Genomic DNA, 13,755 nt, shown 5'->3' on the forward strand with positions numbered 1-13,755 from the left:
GCCCGTGGCATGTGGGACCTGGTCACGGTCTTGGCGCCACGGGGTCGTTCCTGCGCGCGGCGGAGCTCCATTTCACGAGCTTCACTCAGGAAACGCGGTCACAGCTACCCCACCCATTGGCCCAAAATGCCTCCCTTCAAGGACGAGCAGATAATCGTATGCCCCCGCCTGCCCCTCGCGCGCTTTTGACGCCTGCGCTAACCACTCTCCACAGATCATCGCGCCGGGCTCGGAGACGACAGTCGCGCAGCTCGGCCTGCCCGAGTCTTTCACCCCGGCCCGCCTGCGCGTGCGGTCGCGCATGTTCCCTGCCCAAAAGGAGGGAGAATGGGAGCCATACAAAGTGCGCCGGCGGCAGGGCAAGCTTGCAGCGCCCGCCGGGGAGCCGCAGGACCGAGCGCAAAACGGCGAAGTCGCCAAAACGGCCATCCCAGACGGTGACGAGGATGACGTTCTCTACGAGGAGGACCGTGTCTCAGAAGAGGGCGCTGTGTGGCCTATCCAAGAGGGTCGGATCGTAAACTGGTCGTGTTTCTTCGCCCTCATCACCCACGTCTACAACGCGCTGAACCCGCCGTTCCACACCCCGATCCTCCTCATAGCGCAGCCGGTATGGACGCCGAAAGAGCATGAGAAGCTCACGCAGTTCTTCTTCGAGAAGTTCAAGACACCCGCGTTTGGGATGATGGACGCAGCGCTTGCGACGAGCTGGGCATACGGCGTACACACCTCGACCATAGTCGACGTGGGGAAGGATAAGGCCGACGTCACCGCCGTCAGCGAGTTCATCCCACATACACAAGGGCGCGTCATCTCATTAGCGGGATGCGGAGGCGAAGCTCTCACACAAGCGCTGCTCTCGAGGCTCAAGTCGAAAGGCTTCACGCGGGAAATGTGCGAACAGCTCAAGAAGAGCCCCATCTGCGAGATACTGCCGCCCGACACGCCATTACCGGGGACGAGAGAAGCGAGTGAACCAGACAACATCACGAACCCTGCCGCGGCTGCTTCTACTGGCGCTGCTGGCTCCGGGCCTGCAGCTGCTTCTACAATCGGGAACGCGCCTCGTGGCCCTGGCGCCGACACTGAAGTTGGCGATGATACGGGTGCAGAAGAGAGCGAAGGTGTTCTCGATGTTGCTAGCATCGTGACAGGGGGTAGGATGAACGAGTACCTCGCCAAGAAAGAGAAGGAAAAGCAAGAAAAGGCGGCAGCGAAGAAGAAGGGTGGTGCGGAAGCCGCCGCTGCAGCACAGGCCAGGCCAGTGAGGCTGCCGAATTCGAAACGTGAGAAGGCGACGTTCTTGTACGAGGACCATGCGCTCCTGGACAGCCTCAAGAACATGAACTTAGGAAGCGTGAAGTTGGCGGAAGCGCAAGCTACTCTAGATGAGGGCCCGCAAAAGAAGGCCCATGAAGAGGGTGCAGATGGCGAGCCCACTTCGGCGCTTGAAGCAAATGGCAACGCTGAAGGCCCCTCTATGACTTCACGGGCCGGTCCGATAAGGCGCGAGATTGAAGTCGGCACAGAGCGATTTATGGCAGCGAGCAACGATGTGTTGGAGAGAATCGCTGATGCGGTCCACAGGACGATATCCTCCGTCGACGAAGTCAACAAGCGCAGCGAGCTCTGGGATTCCCTGATAGTTTGCGGCAACGGATCAAGAGTTCGAGGTCAGACTCTTCTTTCCAACTTTCTAGCCAAGCTAAGTTAACACAAAACAGGCTTCAAGGAGGCGCTTCTCGCCACAATCCAATCAAAATACCTCATCTCTCCTTCTTCGGCGACAATTTTCACCTCCGAAATACCCTCCAATATCTCCACCCCAGCCGGCACCGGCGCCAACACACCGCAACCCCAACTCGGCCCCCACGGTGGTCTTGGTGGCCTCGGTGGCCCGTCATCCCAAGTCAATCCCCTTCTTTACGCAGCCACAACCGCACAAACTCAGCATCTCATGCCTCCGAGCAGCAACCTCATGATGTCAGGCATGTCAGGCATAAGCCACAACATGCACTCCTCACACGGACAGACACCCACCTCAATCAAGTTCTTGAAACCTCCGGAGTACTTCCCTGAATGGAAAGAAGTTGGGTTCGACGAGGCCACGTTCCTGGGCGCTCAGGTTGCTGCAAAGGTCATCTTCGTGGTCGACCAAGGCCAGAGTAAGGGCTACATGACGAGGCCGGATTACAACGATCAGGGTCCGACTGGTATACACGATTATAGCTTGTAGTTTGTTCTAGCTTCTTGCATACCTAAGGCGCGGAGTTTTGGAAACGAATACCAAGGCGCTGCGAGAAAGGCCTACACTGGGTATGGATACTCCTTTGGTCTAGCGATTCCGAATAACAAAAGTTGAGATACCACATTTTCACTACTTGAAGAGTCCGGAGTGTTGATACGAGGCAACGTCGGCGAACGCCGGCCGGCGCAAGCCGCCACGTGCCTGCGAATCCACTTACCGAACCGAGCCTGCCACTAACCATATCGGTCTCCCTTTGCTTTTAAACCCACTTCAAGCCACTCCAGCCGCGCCGTCCAAGAACACGGCGTCAAGATAGATAAAGGCTTTCCTCGTCCAACTCTTTCCTTTCGGTCGTGTCAACAGTCTTTTTCACTTCCACGGTTATGGCGCGCTGAGATTCACATTGCCGCACTTTTCGACATCATCTCCGATTCTTCTAGCGCGGTCCCGAACACCCGTTTACCGACATCAATCTGCATCAACCTTACCCCTACATCCCTGCCACATCTTGAACCAGATCCTTCAAGATGGCGGCATCAGCCTCGATATCAAAAACTATATACTACGGCGCATTCGTGCACAGCGTGTCACTCGCTGATCTGGAAGTCTGTCCCAAAGGCGCCCTCGGGGTCGACGAAGCGGGTGTGATCAAGTTCGTAGAAAGAGACGCCGCAGACTTGGAGAAGATCAAAGCGAAGCATGGAGGAGAATGGAAGGAAGCCAGCGTCGTGAGAGTCGACGACGGATTCTTCTTCCCCGGCTTCATCGACACGCACACCCACGCGCCACAACACCCCAACACCGGCCTCTTCGGCAAGACCACACTCCTCGACTGGCTCGAAACCTACACCTTCCCGCTGGAGTCTTCCTTCTCCGACCTGCAGAAAGCTCAGCGCATCTACTCGAACTTCGTGTCCCGCACGCTCTCCCACGGCACCACCACATGCGCCTACTACGCTACCAACCACGTGCCTGCTACCAATCTGCTGGCGGACATCTGCTTGAAGCGCGGGCAGCGCGCTCTCGTCGGCCGCGTGTGCATGAACACGATGAGTCCGGAGTATTATAGAGACGCGAGCGTTGACGCCGCCGTAGCCGCTTCGCAAGAATCAATCGACTACATCCGCAGCATAGATCCCGCCGGAGACATCGTCAAGCCGATCATCACGCCGCGCTTCGCACCCTCCTGCACAGCCGACTGCCTCTCCGCCCTCGGGAACCTCGCACAGCAAACAGACGCCCACGTGCAAACGCACGTCTCGGAGAACACATCCGAGATCGCGCTGGTGCAGGACCTCTTCCCCACCTCGAAATCCTACACCGACGTCTACGACACCGCCAACCTGCTCACGCCCAAGACCATCCTCGCGCACGCCGTGCACCTCAGCCCGGCCGAGCGCCAGACGATCAAAGCCCGCGGCGCGAAGATCAGCCACTGCCCGGCCTCCAACACCGCGCTGACGAGCGGCTGCTGCCCCGTACGCGAGCTGCTCAACGCGGGCCTGACGGTCGGCCTGGGCACCGACGTGTCGGGCGGCTTCTCGCCGTCCATCCTCGAGGAGGTGCGCCAGGCGATCTGGGTCTCGCGCTTCGTCGCCATGCAGTCGCCCTCCGCGGCCGCGACCGACAACGCCGCGAAGCTGTCTACGGCGGAGGCGCTGTACCTCGCCACGCGGGGCGGAGCCGCGGTCGTGGGCTTAGAGGACAGAGTCGGCGGGTTCGAAGTCGGCAAGGACTTCGATGCGCAGATGATACGGCTTGGTAGCGCGCCGGAGGGAGGCGAGCAGAACGGGACGTTCGAGCTGGCTGGTGGGCCGGTCGACGTGTTTGGCTGGGAGACGCTGGAGGAGAAGGTAGAGAAGTGGGTGTATAGCGGGGATGATCGGAACTGTGCTGCTGTTTGGGTGAAGGGACGCTTGGTGCATAGGACGGGGAGATATGAGGTGTAAAGAAAGATGTTAGATAGATAGCGCTGCATTAGATTTCCTAAGGGCTTTCCTTTCCTTCAGTGTTGGCAGGGGTTCGTGCAAGATGGATAGAAGAGGTTTTTTGGGACGAATAGAGAGGCGAACGATAGAGTTCCGATTGCTCCCCGCGGAGACGCCTGGGTAGAGTAACTTTTTCATTGACGAATGGTTTTCATGCGATTATCTGCGGCCTGGAGAAATTTGATTGGAAATGTGAATACTGAACGAGCTCTGCAAACGCCATTGAAGCACTTCCAACTCCCCTAAAACTAGGCTAATCCTCTCTGCTGCAGCGGCTTGACAAGCGGCAAAGACCCGCGAAGCACTCTAGGCTCCCGCAAGCCCAGCCAACAAAGTCGCGCATCCACGCCTAGGCGGAGAGAATGTCCATCCAGCATTTAGCATCAACACAACGGGCCAGCATCTATCTAGCAGATGATTTAGGGAAATGAAATCATATTCAGGCTACCAGCTACCAGCGCAACGTCTCACGAAGCACCATCTCTACACATTGTCGCTCGACCTATGCTTCTTCGCCGCAACACTGTCCACCCTTGGATCGAGCAAATTCAGAAACTGGCTCTGATGCGGATTCTGAGCGGAATGGGGTTCACCGAGTGGCGCCACCGACCCGACGCGAGGATCGAGGACGTTGGCGACGCGGTTGGAGTCTAGTATAACACGGCATCAGCAAACAAGACTAACGAAAACAATTCGGCAAGGCCTTCAACATACGGGGAGCATGTTGCGACTTGCTGGGCCGACGATCGTATCGTTCCAACTTCTCTTCGCCGTCGGGAGGACAGTGGTGGTGGAGATGAGGCACGGGATTGGTATCAGCGCGGCGTGGTGCTCCAAATGTGCTGGTTCTAGGTACAGGTTCCTCGCGTGAAGTACGTCGAGCTGAGAGGTTAGCAGAAAAAGCAGTGGTCAGGGTGGTTTCCTCTGCATACCATGGTCTGAGTCAACACGAGGGTCCAAAGCATTCAAGATGCTGCTGCAATGAGTAGGCTGAGACCGGTAGTGCGTTGGTTCATAGGTTGATAATGCTCCAGCGGTGTACTGGTGTGTTCCAGGTCTCCGGTGGTCCAGATCGGAGTCATAATGTGGATCGAGCTTATTGCCTATGTTCGTGTGGTGCGGTCCATGGTTCGTCGACCCTTCTGTAGTACCCCGGTGGTCAAGGTCCGAATCGTAGCGTGGATCAAGCTTATTGCCGATGTTGGTAGGATGGGGTCCATAGTTCGATGAACCGTATCTACCGTGTATTGCGCCGCGATGATCCATATCTGAGTCCACATGAGGGTCTAGCTTGTTGCCAATATTTGTGGAGTGTGGTCCGAAGTTCGTCGACCCTTCCCGAGTGCCACGGTGGTCCAAATCGGAGTCATAACGAGGATCGGCTTTGTTCCCGAAGTTCGTGCTGTGTGGGCCGTAGTTAGTCGATCCGGAACCGTCGAATTGCGCGCCTTGATGGTCTGGGGAATTAGCTAAAGCCAGAGAAATGAAATACGCAGTAGGGACAGTGACAGGTGTAGAAGTTAGATATATTGGAGTGGTGTAGACGCCTATCTACGCGTACTGAGATCAGAATCGACCCGCGGGTCAACCTGGTTTCCGATATTGGTGCTGTGTGGGCCGTAGTTCGTCGAACCCTGAGCAGTTCCTCGATGATCTACATCGGAGTCGTATCGCGGATCCATCTTATTACCGACGTTCGTCGGATGCGACCCATAGTTAGTCGAACCCGTGAGTCCCTGATCGGCCTGACCAGGGCCAGCAGCTCGGGGATGACGATGATAGCCGTGGTCCATCTCGTCGGCGCCGCGACTGGCGATGGCTTCATTCCGTGCTGCAGACTCGTGGTCGCCGGTAGCAGAGTCGACGGCCGCATTGACGTTTCCGCGAATGCCTTCTCCGGCGCCCTAATAGGCATTAGCGGACTGAGGATTAAACAAACGCATTACAGGATTCTCTCACGTGAACCATGCCGACACCTTTCCGTATGGCCTCGCCGACACTGTTGCCTGCATGCGCGCCGCCAGTCATCTTGAATGCGACTGTGGGGAGTTTGGGGAGTGGATAATTGTGGTTGGAAGTAATGGACTGAAGGTTTTGTAGGTTGTGATGTTAAGGTGGGAAATGAGACAATGGGGGAGGTTAGGAGAGAGAGAGGAAGATGAAGAATAAATACATGACGCAGACGGCAGCTCCGTGCTGGGCGAACGCGGCTGCCATGGCATGTGCCTGATGTTGCAATTGTGATGTGAAATGGGAAGTGCAATTGCCCATGACATCATCCGCCGATCACTCGAGGTTCACAGAGGAAAGCGCTCTAAGCCAGATTCGGTTAGCGCCTATTAACCTCAAACCTACGCAGTGTTCACATTCCTACTCTAGTTGAAGCATCTAACCATACTAATAGCGAGAGTTCAGATTATCTCTACTTCGGAGAAATACTCCTTTGCACGATTAAACCACACCAATTAAACTATGCCTAAACGTGGGTACAAGTACATCCAAGGCCAACGAACCTGTACTACTCCTCAAGCATATGAGTATTGTGACGTCCTGAGTATCAGGGTTTCAAAATCTCAGGATCCCATGATAACTGGTCCTTGAAGCGGCCTGTTGTAGATGGATTGATCTTATATTCTGCGAATCTCTATAAACTGAGGAGGCAAAGCATGCTTCGGAGCACATCACACCGTAACCACTCCGTCGAGCACACGAACTGACCCATCACATTCTTTTTCATCCCCATCCATGCACGCCATGGGCATTCACAGTCACCATATCAGAGTCGAACCCCAACGCCATTCCAAAGCTTACAACTTGCCGGCGGTGTAGAAGTCGTCGAGGGCGATAGCAATGCGCTTGCCTTTCGAGAAATGTTAGCTCTGCATGCGGGCATCGAGAGGGGACAAACGGACTCATGGTCTTCTCGCCTTCCCTGACCCAGACTCGGGGGTCGTAGTACCTATCTCACATTAGCCGGCGATCTTCCTTTGCCATAAGGGAGCTTACTTCTTGTTGGGCTTGTCCTCGCCTTCAACGGAATAAAGTTAGTGAACAAATATCCCAAGCTTCAGTTCAGGGAGTTTCATACCGTCGGGATTGCCAACCTGGTCTGTAGACAGTGTTAGTAAAACTTTACCGATGAAGACGACGTCGCGGAGGCTTACTCATGATGTAGTCCTTCTTGTTCAAGACATAGTCCCGGATCTTGATGCAATTAGTTTAGCCTATAACATCCATCGAAGAAGACTTACGCCCGTGAGGTAAGCCCATTGCAGGTCCGTGTCGAGATTGACTACGTATGGTCAGCCGAAGTTCGACAACGAAAGATCAAGTCATGCCTTTGACAACGCCATAGGAGATCGCCTCTCGGAAGTCATCAACGGAGCTTGAGTGAGTTAGCATCTCCGTTTATATCAAAAGCTCGTCAGTGGCATAGCTCACCTGCCACTGCCTCCGTGGAAGACGAGGAAGACCGGCTTCTCCTCCTTGGCTTTGGTTTGTTCCTGATGAAGTCAGCGGTGGGCGCATATGTTCTGCAAAGCGCGCTTGCCTTCACGAACGCCTGGTGCTTCTTGAGAAGGACGGGCTGGAGCTTCACGTTTCCGGGCTTGTAGACGCCATGGACGTTGCCGAAGCCAGCTGCGATCGAGAAGTAGGGCGAGATGGGCGAGAGCGTCTTGTAGATCTCGTAGATATCTTCAGGCTACAAAACTGAGTAAGCAGTGTCTCTGCTGATGGCAGGCTTAGCTGACCTGAGTGTAGAGTCTGGAGAAGTCAGTAAGGAGGAGCAAAGGTTGTGGCAGGTGACCCACGAATTGTTGTCGACGTCTTCATTGTTGACGCCGTCCTCTTCGCCGCCGGTGATACCGATCTCCATCTCCAGCCATTGTTTCATAGGAGCCGCCTGTCATGTCAGTCAACGATACCCATATTATTAGTCATAAACTCACGCGCTTGAGATACTTGGCTGTGGTTTCGATGTTGTATTTGACTTCCTACGGAGCGGTACGGTTAGCTGGTGTCGAGTATTCATACCACGGGGTTGGCTTTACCTCTTCGGAAAGATCGATCTAAAGAGGAGGATTCAAAGTCAGTAGAAGCTCATGGAAGTGGGCATCAATACCTCAGTGCCCTGCATGAAAGGGGGAAGAGAACTGAACAGTTCAGACTTCGAGGAGGCGTACTAGAACAAAGTCAGCACAGCTCTTTCAAATTGGGACTCGATACCTCGGCGCAGCATCTCACGCCGTGCACCGAATTTGTATCAGGGAGGTCGGACCCATGTGACTGCTGAACAACGGCTCGCCATGCTACATTCGAATTAGCATTCGGCGTCTCGTTGCAAACGGAGCTGTTCGAATATACCTCCTTGAAGTACGCCTCATCAGCGTCCATCATGCCGTCGAGCCATGGGAGAAGCTTATTATCTCTTATTAGTCACTTGTACTAATACGCTGGTCTAGTCTTTACCTTCTTCGCACAGTGATCGGTGTGGAGAACGACCGGGACGTTGTAGAGCGGTGCCACAGAGCGAATATAATGTGCTGCGGCGATGCTGCCCCCGATGCTCGCGTTTTGATCCTTGGGTAGGATTAGCGAATGCCCGATATTTGTATCAATGGTCTGGCTCACTTTGTTGTCTACACCCTTGCCTGCGATATGAGTGTTAGCATATGTTCCTGCAGGCAGACGCCACCACAATTCCCGCTGCTACAGCTCAAACTATGTCGGAGCAGTATGTGGGTTGGTGTCCAATGACCAGACTTCGGGGGCGAGGAACGATCGTTGGGAATGCTTGAAGGGAATTCGTCATACCCTATCGAGAAGTTAGCAAACTGGGCAAGCGTTGGAGGGGGATGGTCTTACAGCAAAGTACGCTGCTCCGCCCTGGGAGGTCTGGAGGATGCTGTCTGGGTGTTAGACCTTCGCAGCCATTCGGATTCGGGTTGCATACATTGGGCTGTTCTTGTCGCGAGCGGCCTCGAGGGCTGGGCCAGGTTAGATCGCAACTCGTCTGGAAGCGTTGCGGATTCCCTCACCAGCTACGACGGTAGAGCTCGAAGTGACCTTCTCGAATTAGCATCCCTTCGGGTATCCGATCGCGGGGAACGTACGTTGATGGCGGGGATGGCGAAACCTTTCTCCTGCGCATACTTGAAGAGCTGTATCGTGTCAACCCGGGCGCTCCCGCGTATTACGGCTGCGGATGCAAGTACCTTGAGAACGTCATCGCCGGTGATGACTACAAGACGCAGCATCAGCAATTGACTAAACCAATGCCCTAGGATGCTAGGACTTACCACCGGCCTTGCGGGAGAGGACGCTGTGTTCGGGTCAGCGTGAATTGGCCGTCCATCGGAGTTCCTAACGTACTCTTTGGCACCCATTGTGACAGTGGTTTCAAGATAGGGTAGTTGCTGAGGCGTGTAGAAGTCAGTGGGAGGGTCGAGAAGCAGAGGCAGAAAATATAAGGTCGAATGTGCAGTGAGGTAATTGTTGGGTAGAAGAAAGGTGGGGTGGGGTAGGAAGGACCCAGCTTTCAGAACCCCACCAAGCCGTCGCCGACGCGCTGCGTGACCGTATCTCACCAGCTGAAAAGCAATTACCCACGACAAAAGACCTCACTGGCTTACCGGATCTGGGAGAGAAAAGAAACACCGAGCAATTGAAGATTCTGCTCTGCGGAGTGACGTGGGGTTGCGCCGAATTTCATCAACGGGTCGGGGCGCAGGACGTGTTGACGGTCTCAGGCTGGGCGTTCCCGATGCTCACGGCCGCGCTCTACAAGCAGGCTGGACTGTAGTCGTCTTTCCCGACTCTTTCCGTACCTAGGTAGGAGCTGTGCAACTGGGCCTTCTATTGCCGAGCTGCTTCAGACGTCACGCGCAGGGTCAACCAATCACATGCACTTCATGCTCCCTAGGTCGAGGCTGTCGTATTCCGTAGAGCCGCCTCACGCCTCGTCTCCCATTTTCCCGAAGCGAACCAACTCGGCATTTAGTTATGTGTACAGGTATCTTTACAGTGAACGGAGAAACGTCCGAGGTTGAGGCCGCATCCCGTACTGCCCGCAGAAGGCCCTGAGGCGGGACCTTCCTATATCCTCTCTTCTCCTGCCTGTCGCCTACTCCTTCGCTCGAACACGGACGTTCCTTGTGAGAGGCTCCTCAGCACCCTGGACCTTGATCTCGACCTTGAACATCCCTAGCTGCTTCACGCGCGACGTGTCGTCCTCCTCATGCCCTGTGACGAACTTCACATCGCCTTCTGACAGGATAACGCGCGCCGCCTCGTCGTTGTGTGCCAGAGCAGCTTTGATCGTCGCAACGATATCCGCTGTTGACACGGAGCCGTAGATTCCATTGGCAGCCGGCTTGGGCTTGTGTGCCATAGCAGCCGCCGTCAATATATCAGCTGCATCGGATGCGCCGTATCGCCGTCCCGTCTCTGCTTTGTCCTGCTCTATAGTTTGGCGGGCGAAATCGATCGTGGGTGGGACGAAGGTGTTTAGGAGCTCCATTGAGCGCGCGGGCTGCTCTAGTCAGCGGATTTTCAGAGTAGAGCAAGCGTCGAGAAGCGTACACTAAGAAAGTCAATCTCAATTGGCCGCACGTAGTGCTTCGACTGCTGTATGAAGTCCTGCTCGTCCTCCTCGACCTCTTCCAAAGCTACCCTGACGCCATATGTGAAGTCGCGGCTCATGTCGACGCCTTGGGCCTTCAATTGCTTGAGCTGGACTGCGGGGACGTAGTCCGCGATGCGCGAGGGGAACCAGCGATTCCTCATCAACGCTGGGTTGATGGGAATATAGGAGCCTACTCCTCGTTAGCAACCTCCGAGACAGAGCGCCCGGCACCTTACCTGTACGCCCAAACCTAGGGACATCCTGCAGCAGCTTCACGACAATGTTGCGCTCTGCCTCCCTCGCAGCCTTCGACTTATTCCGCACCTGCTGCAGCGGCTTCCACGCTTCAAACCCCAACCGCGCCACGCGTCGTATACACGACGTGCACTGTGGTAGCATCGCCGGCGTCCCCAGTGATGCCATCGAGCGTTACTGCGTTCGTCTGGGGTCTCACCTCAAAATGTCGAAGCTTGCGAGAGAGATCCCGGCACTCCGGCTCTTGGCATCGGTCCTGGCTTCGGTCCTAGTCCGCGTTTTGACGAAACAAACGGCAGAGATGACACTGCACGCTGCCGACCCCATTTGCTCCCGCTAGCTGTCAGACAATGGCGACTTGTGCGGACTCTTTCTCTGTCCCTCCATGCCCCTCCTCCGTGCATTTGCGCCCTGCCCTGTCGTTGCATTCACCGTTCCTCGCATAGCCGCACAAAGGCCTTTAGTACCACAATCCGCGGTCGGCCGGAGGTGACAGCGGCGCGCCATGCCAGAGAAGCCTCTTACAATAGCAACCTACGCCGCCGGAGCCTCTCTCGCTGCCATCACCCTCGTCTACGTCTTTGGCCCGACCTTCTTCCTCGACGATGACGCCTCCAGTACGCGCAAGAAGGGCGTAGTCGGGCTCACTAATGCCGCCAACGACTGTTTCATCAACTCCATACTACAAGCCCTTGCGGGGCTACCGGACTTGCGCATCTACCTGATTCGGGAGACACATCGCCGGAAGCTTGACGGCCCAGAGGTGTACGACGTCGATACGGAGCGGCTGAGCCTGGAAAGCAGGCCTGTCAAGCCATGGAAGCTGCAGGGGCTGCAGAAGGGCCTGGTCACATATGCTCTGAAGGAGATATTGGACAAGCTGAATGAGAGGCCGATATACAGGAAGGCAATCTCGCCGCAGCCATTCATTCGGGCGCTCGAACGCGCTTTTGGCACGCGCATAAGCCGGCAGCAGCAAGATGCGCAGGAGTTCCTCCAGATCATAACGGAGCGCTTATGCGACGAGTATCACGCAGGCACCAAGGCCAGGCGACGAGCGCAAACGCGAGGCATCACCATAGTCAACAGTGACACCGCTTCTGAGAGGCAAGAAATTGCTGAGCAGTTCGGAATCTCTGCCGCTAAGGCCTCAGCCATAAGCAACGACGAGAAAGGAACAGATGCCGTGGAACATGAGTCGTCCCTAAGCGAGGACGGCTTCCCCTTCGAAGGCAAGATCGAATCGCAGATCGAGTGTCTAACGTGCGGTTTCAAGCCAAAACCCACAGTATCAACCTTCGTCACCCTGACGTTGAACGTGCCCCAGACCTCGTCGACCTCATTGAACAGGTGTCTCGACGGCATCTTTAAAGTGGAACATATCGAGGACTTCAAGTGCGAATATTGTCGGTTGGAATATGTGCTTCGAAGCAAGACTCAGGAGCTGGCACGCGCATCCACCCCGGAACTGAAGGAACGACTACAGCGTGACATTGACAAGATTCGAGAAGCGCTTGAGCATGATCCTGAAAGGCCACCTGAGAACGTCGAACTCCCCGGTTCTAGCCTTGCTCCAAAACGTCGCATTGCCCGTCACATGTACATTTCGTCGTTCCCGAAAGTGCTCGCAATCCATCTTTCACGGTCTGTGTTTGCGATTGGAAGCGTTTCTACGAAAAACCTTGCTAAAGTCGCATTTCCGGAGGCTCTACCTCTGGGCGGGCTCCTGAATCGACAGAACTACCGACTGCTCGGTATGGTATCGCATAAAGGGAGTCATAACAGCGGCCATTATGAGTCTTTCCGCCGTCAAGTACAACCAATGCCCTACTCTACTCCACACTCATTCGGTACAGAGGGTGTGTATAGCGTCCAAGCCAGCCCAAATCCCTCCGCTGTCCAGAGTCCTCGAATATCCACCACGAACCTCACGAGCATCAACGACCGGGCATCGCCGATACCGTCGACCTCAGCCCTTGACTCCCCTTCCTTAAGATCACTCTCCTCTCAGTCATCGATGACCTCACGCGGACCCCCACCGACATCAGCACCGCGGGATGACGACTCTTTACGGCCGCCCGCCACTCCGCCAACTTCAACATCACGCCCGAAGAGCCTGAGGTCACTGAAAGAAAAGGCGGCATCCATAACGGACGTAAACCCCCTGAAAAGGAAATCGAAGCGAACAAGCAATCGCTGGTGGCGTATCAGCGATGATAAAATAAAAGAAAGCAAGACCAGTGAGGTGCTCGGCATGCAAAAGGAGGTCTACTTGCTTTTCTATGAGTTAGATAAGACGGAGCGATTCTGACGGTTAGATGCTCTTCTCTAAGTCATATGGAACGGCGTTGTTTGCATAGCTAAAGGGTCGCCGGGAGGCTGTCCGGAATCCTACTTTCATGTTGATATTGACTTCCTTTCATGTTAGATATTAGATAGGCTATCTTCCGATTTATAAGCAATGATATGATTGGTTGATGGGTCCATATGATAGAAACCCCACACTTCATCTTTGCGCCTCTCACATCTCTGAGATCGACTGCAACCAATTGCTCGTGGCCATAAATGCAATGCAACGTAGGCTTCATCTTGATGCTACATTGTAGCACAGTAGCAGTTCCCCGCACCTAGGCTCACCG

General features: G+C 55.1%; 6 protein-coding genes across 6 annotated transcripts; 3 read left to right on the plus strand and 3 right to left on the minus strand.

Annotated features, from left to right (window-relative positions):
* Positions 1-126: 126 nt before the first annotated feature.
* Positions 127-2,632, plus strand: BU26DRAFT_580372 (uncharacterized protein; the record flags this gene model as incomplete). The annotated part of the gene is made up of 3 exons (XM_033834471.1): positions 127-156; positions 215-1,673; positions 1,725-2,632. 3 exons carry the CDS (start codon positions 127-129, stop codon positions 2,234-2,236), a joined length of 2,001 nt encoding a protein of 666 aa, XP_033679336.1. The 3' UTR covers positions 2,237-2,632.
* Positions 2,633-2,775: 143 nt separating this feature from the next.
* Positions 2,776-4,197, plus strand: BU26DRAFT_435403 (guanine deaminase; the record flags this gene model as incomplete). Its single annotated transcript, XM_033824127.1, has 1 exon — positions 2,776-4,197. One exon carries the CDS (start codon positions 2,776-2,778, stop codon positions 4,195-4,197), a length of 1,422 nt encoding a protein of 473 aa, XP_033679337.1.
* Positions 4,198-4,461: 264 nt separating this feature from the next.
* Positions 4,462-6,491, minus strand: BU26DRAFT_554321 (uncharacterized protein). The gene is made up of 5 exons (XM_033832258.1): positions 6,196-6,491; positions 5,826-6,140; positions 5,169-5,787; positions 4,951-5,118; positions 4,462-4,886 (listed from the first exon to the last, which is right to left on the minus strand). Exons 1-5 carry the CDS (start codon positions 6,262-6,264, stop codon positions 4,720-4,722), a joined length of 1,338 nt encoding a protein of 445 aa, XP_033679338.1. The 5' UTR covers positions 6,265-6,491; the 3' UTR covers positions 4,462-4,719.
* A 552-nt stretch (positions 6,492-7,043) lies between these two features.
* On the minus strand, positions 7,044-9,623 carry BU26DRAFT_533771 (uncharacterized protein; the record flags this gene model as incomplete). Its single annotated transcript, XM_033831177.1, has 20 exons — positions 7,044-7,096; positions 7,149-7,199; positions 7,325-7,345; positions 7,401-7,440; positions 7,488-7,528; positions 7,575-7,621; positions 7,678-7,739; positions 7,787-7,939; positions 8,045-8,140; positions 8,187-8,227; positions 8,516-8,546; positions 8,602-8,655; positions 8,707-8,817; positions 9,073-9,142; positions 9,191-9,224; positions 9,276-9,303; positions 9,351-9,398; positions 9,453-9,478; positions 9,537-9,559; positions 9,610-9,623. 20 exons carry the CDS (start codon positions 9,621-9,623, stop codon positions 7,044-7,046), a joined length of 1,044 nt encoding a protein of 347 aa, XP_033679339.1.
* A 525-nt stretch (positions 9,624-10,148) lies between these two features.
* BU26DRAFT_554323 (uncharacterized protein) lies at positions 10,149-11,356 on the minus strand. The gene is made up of 3 exons (XM_033832259.1): positions 11,098-11,356; positions 10,819-11,051; positions 10,149-10,768 (listed from the first exon to the last, which is right to left on the minus strand). The coding sequence occupies exons 1-3, from the start codon at positions 11,282-11,284 to the stop codon at positions 10,361-10,363; spliced, it is 828 nt and encodes a 275-aa protein (XP_033679340.1). The 5' UTR covers positions 11,285-11,356; the 3' UTR covers positions 10,149-10,360.
* Positions 11,357-11,416: 60 nt separating this feature from the next.
* BU26DRAFT_522999 (cysteine proteinase) lies at positions 11,417-13,625 on the plus strand. The gene has a single exon (XM_033829929.1). It carries the CDS (start codon positions 11,622-11,624, stop codon positions 13,425-13,427), a length of 1,806 nt encoding a protein of 601 aa, XP_033679341.1. The 5' UTR covers positions 11,417-11,621; the 3' UTR covers positions 13,428-13,625.
* The last annotated feature ends 130 nt before the right edge of the window (positions 13,626-13,755 follow it).

The sequence above is a fragment of the Trematosphaeria pertusa genome, assembly GCF_010094035.1.
Source record: "Trematosphaeria pertusa strain CBS 122368 unplaced genomic scaffold BU26scaffold_15, whole genome shotgun sequence".
NCBI lineage: Eukaryota > Fungi > Ascomycota > Dothideomycetes > Pleosporales > Trematosphaeriaceae > Trematosphaeria > Trematosphaeria pertusa.